Source organism: Pungitius pungitius, chromosome 4, assembly GCF_949316345.1.
Source record: "Pungitius pungitius chromosome 4, fPunPun2.1, whole genome shotgun sequence".
Taxonomy (NCBI): Eukaryota; Metazoa; Chordata; class Actinopteri; order Perciformes; family Gasterosteidae; genus Pungitius; species Pungitius pungitius.
Genome location: NC_084903.1, coordinates 12,594,781 through 12,608,358, shown reverse-complemented (window position 1 = coordinate 12,608,358; position 13,578 = coordinate 12,594,781). Strand labels below are relative to the sequence as shown.

At 42.8% G+C, this 13,578-nt stretch overlaps 1 protein-coding gene across 2 annotated transcripts in view; it reads left to right on the top strand.

The window, feature by feature from the left end:
• Positions 1-13,578, top strand: part of sbf2 (SET binding factor 2) — a 64,120-nt gene that overhangs the window by 13,619 nt on the left and 36,923 nt on the right. For both annotated transcript variants that reach the window (XM_037485993.2, XM_037485984.2), the window contains exons 3-6: positions 8,537-8,674; positions 11,867-12,007; positions 12,379-12,489; positions 13,279-13,384. In XM_037485993.2, coding sequence (XP_037341890.2) covers positions 8,537-8,674; positions 11,867-12,007; positions 12,379-12,489; positions 13,279-13,384 — 496 coding nt within the window. The remainder of the gene's footprint in view (positions 1-8,536; positions 8,675-11,866; positions 12,008-12,378; positions 12,490-13,278; positions 13,385-13,578) is intronic.

The following is a 13,578-nucleotide window of genomic DNA, read 5'->3' as shown; positions in this document are numbered from 1 at the left end:
GGTCAACTATCTAGAACTTTGACCTCTTAAACTTCATTTTCCCCCAAATCCCTGCTGTAATGAGGAACATGGCCGCGCACTTCCGGGAAGGATGCTCAAGTTATTCAGAAAATGTGTAAACCGCTGGTGCCGTGTGTGTGTGTGTAGAGTGCTGGAAATGTATATAGAAACGTTTTTATATATATATATATATATATATATATTAAATGCTCCAAGACTCTAAGCATGATCCTCTGCAGTAAGGTCAGATTTAGTTTACTTGGTTTATAAATTCCCCTTATTGCTGCAACAATTCATTCATCTGGCTTTATTCTCTTGGCAGAGTTCAGTAAATTGTGACAAAGCTTAACCAAATGATTCCTATTCAGCGTTCATTCTTGGTTAGTTAGTTTGAGGCTGTGTGACAAAAGAATGTAACCCAATTGTTTCACCTGATGAATCACCTCATGTGACCACAACCTGACATGTCGCACTGCACGTCGTTCTTATGATGTTTGTAAAACTATGAGAGAAAAACTAAACAGTACATTCCAGATAGCAGGATGCCGGGTGGAGGGGGGGGGAGTGGGGGGGGGGGATGTGTTTGTCAGGAAGATCCACACATGAGTAATCAATGCATCGTGTGCCAGTGAAGCCAAACACATCAGGAAACAAAGCCGGAGCTGTCAAGCAAGCAGGACTTTCCACGCAGAAAACCACAGTGAACTCGCCAGGAAATGGGAATACGCAGGATGAAATGAAGCCACAGTCCGCTGCAGAGAGCACATACGCAAACGTTTGGATGAAGTACAGTAGAAACTGCTGTCACCATGGTTTATTGTTTATGAATGGCCTGTTTTGGCTATTAATGGTCTCTTCCCGTGGTATTTTGTCATATAAACTGAGGGTCCAAACAAATAAAAACATGAAAAAGGATGACGACAGGTGACTAACTCTGCGGCCAGCCAAGATCTAGCCAAAATCATGCATTGGGATCTAGTGCCAGTAGACAGGTTAACGGGTCCCCAGAGCTCTGGTCTAAAGAGCTCCTTAACAACGGCTGAATGTTGCTGCTGTCCTGCTGCTGCTAACACCATCGACATGACAGAAGTTCCCATGCATACTTAAAGGTGTAGGAATCGTCTTCATATATTAGACATATATATATATATATATATACGTATAGTAGAATTAGTAAAAGCAGCCCTTGCCACTGGCAGCATAATGATGTGATGCAGTAATACGTTGTTGTTAAGCAGTAAGATTGTCTGCCGTACCGTCAGTGTGGGGCTGTTGGGATGTTTTTTTAGTCTCTGGGTGGGTGTGTGAACGGCCTCTTGAGGTCATCAACAATATTTACCATTTTCCAACAATACCGTTTTTTTTTTTTTTTTTGGGAGAGTATCTTTGTTTGCATACACGCTCAGATTCACATTTTTTCCTCACACTGCTTTGTATATTTTACAAAACATGTTGTGGTTTGACCTACGCTTATCATGACCGGAGCCTATTGTGAATACTGTTACTAAACGAGGCCCCTCGCAAGGAGGTGAAGGAAGCACCTGTTCCTCAGGCAGGTCATGATCAGCCCATATCTCACAGTGCTTTAAAGGCCGGGGCTCAGCAGTGTGACACAGGACAACCATTGTGCTGATCTACAACCACAGGACAAAACTGTTTACCTTACTCTCATTCATCACATCATGTGCTGGGTTTTGATTCTGTTTACTTTTTACAGATGCGATAGAAATACAAACATGTTTGCCTACTCTCAGATGATATAGGTTTAAAAAAGGCTTTAGCAATGTGGCACTGCTCAGAACTGATAGAAGACAAATGGTCCAATAGTATCTATGTAACGCATTTATAAAATGAAAAGGCTTTGTTTGAAACCATTGTATTACATTAAGAAATCCCAACTTTAGTGCTTAAAATTAAAAAATAATCAAGAGACAGTGAGGCCAGCAGCAACGCTGCTAACTTCCCACGGGTCTGACCTTGGAACACTGCATTGAGGCTGAACCAGGGGCTTTTATTGTGCTCTATACCGCATGTACAGATCCAGTACCAAGTTACAGACAGGCAGAAGCAGGTGAATGGTTTAAAGGCTAAATGCACAGCTGCATGCGGTCTGGGGTTGGAGGCCAGATGTTGCCGAAACCAGTTCCTTGGGAGCATTATGGTACATTGCAGGGCAAAAGAGCAAACCTAAATCAGACAAACATCACTTATTATCTGATGATTATTCTCAGTTTGAATGTGCCACTGATGGACATATAGTCAATTTGCCATTTCTAGATAAGATTGAATTTTATTGTCATTGAGTACAGTTAGTAGGAAAACAAAAATACAGGTTTAGCATTTAACCAGAAGTGATGACGATATGGTGTAGAGTTTAATAAGCAAACAGCTTAGGGGGGGGATTTGTCCCTGAGCCCGCTGGTCCTAGAACTGAGGTTCCTGTAGGGACGGGGGGGCGAACGTCAGCGCTTAAGGTGGATGACCTCGACGGCAATCAGTGGAGTACCGGTGATGCGTTCAGGCTCCTCGGGAAAAATAGATGCCAATGGGCCTTCTCCATCAGGGTTGAGGTTTTACTCGATCCAAAAGAGGTTGTGTAGAAACTGGAAGATGGTGATAATGGTATCGGAAGCTTCCCCTACCATTATATCAGAGGGGGCCCCCGACCCTTTAAAAATGTCTTGACATTTTCACGCATGGCAGTTCTGCCCCGACACCTGCGCTTATATTTCCGCGTACGCGCACACATGACGCTCGCAGGGGACAGGGATCACCAGCCGCTCCGTTTGCCCGACTGCCCCCACTGAGGTGCTTTTTGAAGCATGCGGGTACAGCTGCTTGTGACAGGTGGAAGACGTCGGTCAGGACCCCGGTCAGCTGAGCAGGCGTTCGTGGATGCCATCGGGGGCCGGCACACACCGGCGGGGAGGAGTCTGAGGGGCCGGTGGCGGTCTACCGAACCGACGACGGAAACTGCCAGGTTTCTGTTTAATACATGACACCTCACAAGAGTTTGGAAACTCTTGACAGTGTGTTGACAAACTCTCAGTCTATGATTGATGCAGTTTATAACTTCGTTAGTAAGAAGGCATGACGTGACAGTCCTTCTTAAACAGAAGTCATTGATTTGTTTTGGGGAAAATGCTGTGATTTATACACAGTTGTCCGGACAGCTCTACTCGTGTCAGTTTTGGTGGATTCAGTCAAAGGCATTGAGACAACGCGTTACATGATGTGGTGGTTTTAACAGCAGTTTTACCACGAGAACCTCAAACAATGCAGTGAAAATCCATGGAGTTTTTGGCAGCCGTGACCCTTGCACAGACTCCGATTCCGGTTTGGTGTAAGGAGTGCGGTTGAGAACACATTGTGTAACATGAAGTTGTTTTTAAGGTGTTACATTTCCCACACGTATGGTATTCATGAAGCTTGACATTTTGTGTGCAGTGAATGTAGTAGTGTGCAGCGTGTGCTTGATGACTCTTCCTGTTCTGCTTAACTAGACTTTTTTTTTCTGAACTACTGTGGTCCATCATAGCCATCTAAAAATATCAATCTCTAAAATGAACCATATGTGCCAGATATTGCATAACAGATCAGTAAAGGGAAACCAGAAGTGTTTGTGACTGTGGGGAAGTTGAGGAATGGAAGTAGAGGAGTGATGCCACCTCATTGGATTCCTCTGTGATGAGGCTTCTCTGGTGCAGTAAATCATGTTCATAAATGAACAATTATTGGGGGGTGGTGGCGGCGCAATAAATGAACCCTAGTTATCACTTATTTTTTGTATCCCTGTAGGCATGTAAACAGTTTTTGCCCTCAACCAACACTTTAAAGTCATTTTCAATACGCCGTAATGTTCATATTGTACATTACAGTCATTTTTCGAGAGCGTCAATCCATCCAGAGGGGCCATATCTGACGTCACCACGTCACGAGGATCCGCATTCCTCCGCATTCAAAATATGGTCATTTCCTCAGCATGGTTTGCAAAGTAAACAACATTGTGGCGAGGGCTGGATTAAAGGTTTCTTAATGACAGCCCACAAACCAACTTCTGATACAGCAGTACACCTCTTAAACAGCTCGACCTCGTTTTGTTCTCTGCTCATCCTGCAGACTCACGAAAGCAGGATTTCTGGGACGGCAGCGCACCACTGACCTCCTCACCTCTGGCCATTCCCCCTCTTTCCCCTTGCATCACGCTCTTCTCTTTCCGTTATTGCGTTGTCTTCCTGTCATGCGTTCCTTCCAAATGAATGGGGACAGAAGGAGGAATGGTTGAATATCACGTTGCAATTCAGTTCTTCACCATGTTTTCCCCGACACAACGTCTTCATAATTACTTTTACCATCAGCCCCGTTAGTAACTAAACATTATTTTATGCAAGTTTGGAGGTGGATTTTCATTTTTACTAATGTGACGATCATGTAAGATTTTGTTTAGCAAAACAATCTTCACAAATGAGCCCCACTTAAATTATTTTTGAAACATGGATTCAATCATTAAAGTAAAAAGCGAAATAGGCTGTAAACAAACCACCACAGCCGCTTGTGAGCAACCGCATTTTTAAGACTCTGCAAAATTGATGAGAGGGGATGTTTCTTATATTTCAGAACAAAACATTATAATCCCTTTAAACAAAAACACATCCAAATAAGCTGTTGACTTTGTAACAATGGAAACGGTGCAAACAAGCTAATTTGTTTTAAGGTTTCAGGATTCATTCACATTCTAATTTAAGTTTTTATTTAATTATCTTTCCTCCGCATATACTAATTTATCAATGTAGTTTTAGTATCGCAGATTGTTTTTCGTTTCATGATTCAAAAGTGTCCGACAGGGTGTTTGGGTTATGTAGAAATGTTTTATTGCTCTAACTTTATGTGCAACTTTGGCGCTTTTTTAAACCCAAACTACCTCCTTCTCCACAAAGATTTTCGGGATTGAGCTCATTAACGGTTACGGAAACGGTTTAATGATCCATAAAATTCTGTTTGCATTTGTTAAGTACCGGGATTTCGAGTTGCACAACACAACGACTTCATCTTCGGGAAAGTTGCAGCTTTATCAAACTTGGAGCAATACAACACTGACTTTCAAGGGAGACACGCTGTTGACGGTTGGCCTCTTTGTCCTGAGTCATCTTTAGTAATGGCTGCTGCCACAGTTATTCTGGCCTGTGCCAACCTGACCACGCATTAATGTCTTGTTGTCACAGTATAAGAATGCAGCGATGTCCTGATCAGGCAAAGGTCTGTGTGCTTATTCTTTTTTTTCTATTTTTTTATTGGGTGTGCTCTTCAAGCACTGACGATTCTCAGCAGGTCACACTGAAGATCCAGTGTCACTGGCCGAGTGCGTGAATCACAGTTTGAGCTGGCTACCAGGCCGTAGCACATGATGTGATGCAGAGGGTTTAGCTGGAGGGAAGCAGTTTACTCGGCTTGGACATTAATATAGAAAGTAGATCCCCGAGTTCCTCTGTCACTTGACTTCGATCTAATTCTGGAATAGGAGATGTCCTTTCTGTGCGCTGTGTGTGTGTGTGTGTATAAAGGCAATGTTTCTCACTGTATGTGTCCTTCTGTCCGCTGTCATTCAATGTTTTGGTTGCGGAATGTATCGCAGCGGGACACAAATACACACGCAGAATGAAAATGACAACCAAAGGCTTTAAGTTTTCTGCAGTTATTGCTGTTTGTTTATTCATTTTAATCTTAATAATCCCATCCATTCTGTCATAAGTGTATATCCAAACAGCAGAACACTGCAGAGAATAATGGCGGATGTTGTGTGTGTCTTTCTTTTTTCGACCCTTGATAAAATCCTTTTTGATTAAGGCAAGATGATCATTCATTTTTAAGATAAATGGCCATTAATTGTATTTAAAATGATGTCAGTAGTCTGTCTGGATGGATGCATTGGTCCCTGAAACAAAGTGTCCAAAGTTTACCAAACACTGATCTCTCTAAAGTGTCTTTGAGCCTGCGCCAACCCACAAGTGTTTTTCTGCAGACCTACAGGCAAGATAGCAAAAGGAAACACTGATTTGAGACGAAGGAAGCTGATTAAGTGGGCCTTCTCTTTCTCTCCCTTACAATCGTTCCCTCTATCAGATGCATACCCACAAACAAATGCAGGACGCACACTCGGATGCGATACCTGGGATTTCTGGAACTATACAGTCCCAAAGGTGTTTCTCTTTTTTTGGCATCAATGAATGGCATAGTTGGAATAGTTTAGGACATGATCACAGTTATCTGCACTTGTCCTTGATTCCTGTCTTTCCTGAGTGTGTTCTGACACACACACACACACACACACACACACACACACACACACACACACACACACACACACACACTCTTCACCACAAAGCAAGTTTAACAGATTTCCTGCGAGCTATTGTATCTGCTGGATGATGGTGGCATCCTGGTCCGATCCTCCAGGTTGAACAAGCCAAATACGACCCTTACCTCCCACCTTTTCCTGACTTCCTCTCCTAAGTCCCTTCCACACATCCCTGTCCCTGAATTACTCAGGAACGTTTCCTGCGTGGGCTCATGTGTAAATGGGAGCAGGAATCGATATTCAGGGAAAATCCGTAGCGCCGATCTCGTACCTTGAGAACGAGTAACAATCCCGGGAAAACGCTGGCGCAGCTGTGTTGTGAATTAGAGCAGTACAGTGCAGGAACAAGCTGGTAACGGGTTGCGTCCCGCTGACGAAAGAGGCTTTCCCCTGGAGCCACCGACCCATTCACAGGAGCACCTGTTACGGCGTTCAAAGGTTCAGCGTTTCACGGTTGTTTAGAGTCGTTTTGCAAACTAGTCGAATGTAAAATACTGTTCAAATCACGTACATTTTAGCTGCTTGGCATCCAAAAGTGTTGCGTCACCACCATCTACTGGACTGTCCCCTGCCCCGTCGAAAAGGCGTCGGACGCAAATGTCCCCGTGTGTAAGGCTCGAGTAAAAGTCATGTCCCAGCACCGTGCAGGCAGCTGTGTGTGAAAGAGGCTTTAGTCCTCATTCCTACCGCACTCCGTCTCTTCTCGTTCTCCCCCCCCCCCCCACCACCACCCCCCCCCCGAGAGACGCCAGCCGGCCAGTTTATTTGTCTTTGGCCGTACGCAGGTCCATCTATCCATCAATCCATCTGTTTTTGCCCTCGCACGCCCCTCCTTCAGCCGCTCTCCCCTCTTCCCCCCATGTGTCCGCTAATCCCCCGGTAACCCCCCCCTGAGGAGCAGTCTAAACACCGCTCTCAGAGCCAGGGCCGCTCGGGCCTCCAGCAAAAACAGAGCGAGACGAGACACAAACACTCGTCTCTCGGGCCGAATGCCCGCCCGCCCCCCCATAGTTTGGCACTCTTTTCTGAGGGGCTCGCAGATAATAATTCATCAATTTCCTCTCAACCATCATTAACACCTACTTTTGGGGGTTTTGAAATCAAGGTTTTTCCTTCCCCTCTTTGAACCCATTTAACAGCGGTTGGTTTTCTAATTGGTTCGTAGGGTGTTTTGTGAAAGCATCATTTTTTCCAGTCCCATTGCTTGATAACTTTGATAACTTATCTGTGAATCAATCTGTAAATTCAGTTTGCTGCACAATCCTAACAGGACAGTGTATCAAGAAAATCACTTTTTTTCTTCCCATTTCTTGCAGATGTTTTGTCAGGATGGGTTATGACCTACTACTCCTTTGAGACTTTAAACCTGTTTGACGTGCTTTTTATTACGATAAAACTTTTCACGGTAAAATGCCCGTAAATTTGCTCAAAATGGCTCTGTTTTGTCATGCATTAAATCTCCTAGATGTGTGTGGTTCTTCAACTCTCAGTACACCATTTTTGGGAATATGAATAGTAGAATATTCCAAGAAGATTTTGGGAGAACTTTACTTATTTGAAGAAAATCAAATCCTTCACAATTAAAGTCTGCTTTACCCACTTTTATTCAAAGCTCTGCTCATAATTTTGAAACTAAATCTTCAACCCAGAGAGTCAGCATTCAAATGTTGGTGAATAAAGTATGTTCATTAAATATGAATATCTTATAAATATAATATGCATTGTCTATACTGCAATCTATGTATCTATGTCATGGTTTATTTTACATGTTTTATCAACTTATTCAAGATGTTTTCTTCCATGGCATCAGTTAATGAGCTCAGGCGGTCTGGCACCGTCACTGATGACTTTCAAGTAAAATAAATAGTGAACGTACCACTTCCTGCTCTAACGGGCAGATGTAATTGCTGCACTGGAACAGGACATCCTGTCTACGCTCACTATGGGGGCACTGGGACAAGACCAGCAATACGCTGATGTCCGATCCATTTAACGTGTGAATGTGTTACAGATGGCTTCTAATAAACAACTTCTAATCTTTGACTGTCCCAATGGAAATGTCGCTCAACTTATTAGCGCATAAGTGGCAGTGAGAGCGTACAATAAACCTTCATGTGTGTTTTTGGAATTGCAATTTATAATATCCTAATTTAGTGGCATTTTTGTTGAATATGTTTTCAGTTTTGCCAGCCTGGAGGTTGGAGGCTGTCCAGGGAGAGGAAAGCACCCACCTTCTTCACTGTGGTGCTGACAGATATCGATTCAGACCGACACTACTGCTCCTGCCTCACTTTCTACGAGGCCGAGGTCAATCTCCAGGTAAGCACACTTACACACACACACACACACACACAAGCCTCCCAGAATAAAGCAAATTCATTAAGTGCGTCATAGGGCCAATCACAGTCGTGCTCTTCAGCCCCCCTCACTGTACAGCTGTGGACTGTTGGCGTGAACAGGATCGCCATGTGAAAAACCTTTAAAACATACTAATGACATCTTCCTTTGAGGGAACACCGCCACGGTGGACTCATTAACAACACGGGGCCTTCTGTCAGCACAAAAATGTTGTTTTGCCACTCCGTTAAACACCTCTGCAACACTTCCCTCTGAGCAGCGGTCTTCTCATCCCCCCCCCCCCCCCCCCCCCATGTGAGACCCTTTCATCGATAACACACTCCGAGCTCGAGGCTCCTCTCGTGACTCTCCACCAGGACATCTCGCTCAGGCATTTTGGATGGTTCTTGTTTTCCGTTTTAGCTTTGTGGTTGTTGTTTTTTTTCTGACTTTGGAACTTTTCCATTTTGTGGGAGTTTCTGTCTTGTGCGTGATTGCGATGTCTTCCAGAAATGAAGGCATTTGAAAACTAATAAACTGTCAGCAGAAAAGCTGATGTAAAAGAGAGGATGGGGCCGAGATCCCCTCCAGCGCTTTTCATTGGATTCAAGTTCTCATGCATACAAGATTGTTTTTGATTGCACATCAGTGGTGACACGGCACAAATGTTCAAAAGCCCCATAACTGACTGATTGCAGCAGATTTGTTTGGAAGGGATCATCATTTTTTTTAAACTCATGAATGATCTCATTAATGTCTCACCCTGACAAAAGCCCCCAAAAATCCCAATGCTGATTGTTTCACCGTGTTTTCTGTTTGTTAGAGGCCTCAAATGACTCTTGTCGCTCTGCCGGCTGTGACTTTACGTCCTTTTTCGATTGGAAGGCAGTGGTCAATGCCGCTAGTTGATCAGCAAAACGTTTCTCAGCACATTTTTCTAAAAAGCACACAAGGAGGCAAATTGTCATTTCAAAGGAGAAAAACAAACAAAAATAGCCCAGTTAACTGAATAGGGGGTTTCTTTAAGAGCCTACCAAAGCGACTTTTCATTGGCCAGCACTGGTTGGTCTGCTTTCTGTTCTCTTACGTAGGCAAGTCGGAGGGAATGACAGATCTAGACTTTGTTATGGTCAATCGGGTTTTTGTGTTTGTGTCCTTGTTAACTGTTATCTAGGGACAGCCAAGGCTATTGGTGAGTTGTTGTCTCTCACTCTGTTTGAATCAGATTTGCAATACAAATTAGGTGTTTTTAGTGCAAGGCTATTTTTTGCCTTAGAACCTTTCCCTTCCCTTTTTACTGCATGTTTTAATTTCCTCCTGTGCGTGGAAAAATAATGGAAAAAAATAAGAAATATAATATATATATTTTTCTCTGTTTCTCTGACTCTGTTCTATGATTTAGTCTCCATGCAGAGACTATGTTTGCAAGATACGTTTAATTATAAATTGTGATTATGACTTTGAAATGAAGTATACTCTGAATCATGAACAAATATTTGTATTTATTTTACCTCACAAATTTGATCCTGTTTTTATTTCTTATTATCTTGATTTCTAAATGAAGCAGAGTTTGAATCTTCTCCATACTGGAGCTGATGGTGTCACACCATTTTCAGCTTGATGATCGGTGATTGAGACGTTTCTGTGTGACAAAAACAGTATATTGTATAAAAAAACAATACTTGGGATTCTTTTTAACTGTGTTAATTGTTTTTACGGCTATATTTGGCCTTATCCAACATAATATTCTTGCAAAATAAACACACCTGGCTGGATTCAGTATCTGGCACCAAGGATCCTCATGAAACTTGTGGGTGTTTTAAACAACCTCAAATCTCATCTTTATCTTCTGTGTTGGATTCCAGGGAGATTCCAGTTTTGTCTAATAATTGAACCAAAACCTAAAACTAATGGTGAACCGTGACCCCCATCTGAATGAGATATTTTGGGGTATTTATTTTCCCATATTTCTTGGTTCAGAGATACAAAGGCACTTATGGCATGTTTTCACTGCCCGGAGAAATATACCAGATTGTGAGAAGGGCTTTAGTTAGGAATGAGCACGCAGTTGGAGTATTAGTGTGCTGATAGGGCTCGTGCATCCACCATGAAGACGATTAAAAGCAGACCAAGGCTGTTGCAGGATAAGGTTGTTGGGATTGTGGGGAGCATTAGAGGACGTCTTTGATCAGAGCAAAAAATGCTTTCTAGTCTTCTTTTTGGTTTCATAAACCCAGACTCTTCTCACTACATATCTGCATTTATCATTATTATTATTATTATTATTATTACATTATAATAAAAGTGTTTTTTAACAGGACAGTTAAGCTTTCATTGTTTGTTTCTGATAATATTATTCCCCGAGATTGCAAGCAGGTTAATACACCACTCAAATTGCACTTGGGATACTTGGTCAATTTCAAAATAAAGTGGTTTAATATTTTAATATCACCAATAAAGTAAATCTTGTTTTCTGTAAATTACATATCCTAATTGTGCATGTGGTTGCATCTTTCTTATTGTTACTCATGTCTGTGGTGTTTTAGTTTGTGAGACCAAAACTAATTCTGACTTTCGCTCTGACGAAATTCAGTGATATTATTTTGGCTCTTTGTCGGCGAGATCCTTTAGAATTTACCTCATCGGTTTTTCAGGAAATCTGTTGTGATCATTGAGCAGCTGTGCTCAATGAGGATGGATTGGAAAAAGCCAAATTAATAATCTAAACGAAGGTGAGCTCATCTCTGGAGAGAAACCAGGATTTCTGTTGATACCGTGACTCTGTCTAATGCAACAGCTACATGTTGCTATTTTGGTGTTGTGGGAGGAATACAAAGTACTTTTCCCTAATCACACTTCCCGGCCTATTTCGTGACTCACCTCAGGCGAACAACTACAGCATTTGCTTCATCAAACTAAGTTACATGCTTCACTCAGTATCACGTTGATTACTCATCATTTCGGGGTGATTGAAGATTTTTTGGAGTAGAATGCATATTACACGCCACACATATGCTGTACAATGTGAGGAGGTTGAGGCCCGTGATGTAGTCCCGTGTGCTCCAGTCCGAGCTCAGCAGTGCTGGCATGCTTCACTGTATACTTCGTGGTCTGTAGTGCACGGCACTGTGTTGAACTCTTCAACTGGAACAGCTTCTTTTTTTTATGTTTCAGGGATCAAAGAGTATTGAGGCTGATGGAGATGACGATGAAGATGAGGAGGCAGAGGAGGATGGCCTGATCCAACCAGCTCAAGTGTTTGCACCAAAAAGTCTCATTCTCGTGTCCAGGCTGGATTATCCCGAAATATTCCGGGTAATAAGACATCATATGATTAAATCTTGATTAAAAAAATATTTTTTCTAAGGGATACTCTGAATATTTGTCAAATCAAGGCTTTCATCTGGCAGCTCAGAGACAACGCTTATCTGCTTGTACTGTCTGCAAAATAGGCCCTAGTTAGCTTAAGCACAAATTCAGTGACGTAAATGAAATACGATCTTCTCATCACAGACTGAGCTGACCACAGGTTTTGCAGACACAGCATCATCCTCATTAGGGGATGCAAGAATAAACGTTGTTTAACCGCGAGCCGTATAACTGATGTTGATGCTGCATTGAGTGCCTTTCTTCTGCATGGCTCCATGTGTGATGTCTTTGTTGTATTTCACATGTTGTCTCTCCAGGGGTGCTTGGGTCTGATCTACACCGTGCACATTGACAGCTTGAGTTTCCCCTTGGAGGGTCTGGTGGCCAACCTCTTTACATTCCAAGTTCCTGTTGCTGGTGGATCACAGGTTAGTCCGAAGTAGGCCGCCTCCAAGACATCTCCCTGCTGTGGGCTTGTTCCTCACAGGGGGCCACAGATCAAAGCAGCGAGGGCCCGCAGAATCTAAGTCTGTTTGACTTTGAGGCAGTGGTTGTTTGTGCGGGTACTTAAATGATTTATTGTTGGCTTTGTGGCCAATCAAGAATGTCAATGTTCAGATGGTGCTGGAGATTGTTGTCCAGCCACAGGCAGTCATTTCCTGATTTGCATCGCTTGACGCCGAGGAAAATAACTGCAGACAGCGGAGCTCCTGTATTATGAAGATTAGTTATTTTGAATAAATTACATAGGTTTCAAAAATTCATTCATTTGACTGCCGTTGGGTGGTCGAGTGTAAGAAAGTGAGGCTGTAAAGTCTGTGAACCAGGCAAATGTTTTTAAAAGCTCCTTCAAGCCAAAATATGTCTCAGTTATATCGGAAAATGATTCTACCTTTACAACTACTAGTGGGGAGAATTCCTAATCACAGGTAAATATCCGACTTTGGTTTAGTCAATTTGGTCTGTTCCCTAGAAAGACACCACTTAGATTCCCAAATCCTCAAGTCTGGTTTAGAAAAAAGAAAAAAAACCTGCACCTAGTTGAACATCCAGGTATTTCATGACATGCCTTCCACCTGTACTTGACCGAGGGTTTTCACCTTCATGTTCTACATCTTAATTCTGTCACATTGGGCCCGACGGCCGTAAACATTTGCACGGCTGTTTTCTGACCTTTTACTGCATCTGTGTGTTTTTTCTTTTTTTTGTATATACAGAAGCTCTTCAGCCTGGGAGCAGGAGACCGTCAGCTCATCCAGACGCCTTTGAACGACACGTTGCCCATCACATGCAAAAGTGTTGGTCTGCTCTTCCAGCAGCTGGGTGGGTCCAGACACTTTGACTAACCGGTCTTCAGGAAACAGGAAGACGTGACTTTTGATCACTGTTTAACTGTTTCCTGCACTGTCGTGAACCCAGCCGTAGAATTTACTGAATGAACAGTTTTTTTGATTTTCTTCAGTCTGTCAATTCTGCATAAAATCCCATTCATGTGCTGACACTCAGAGAGCATTTGT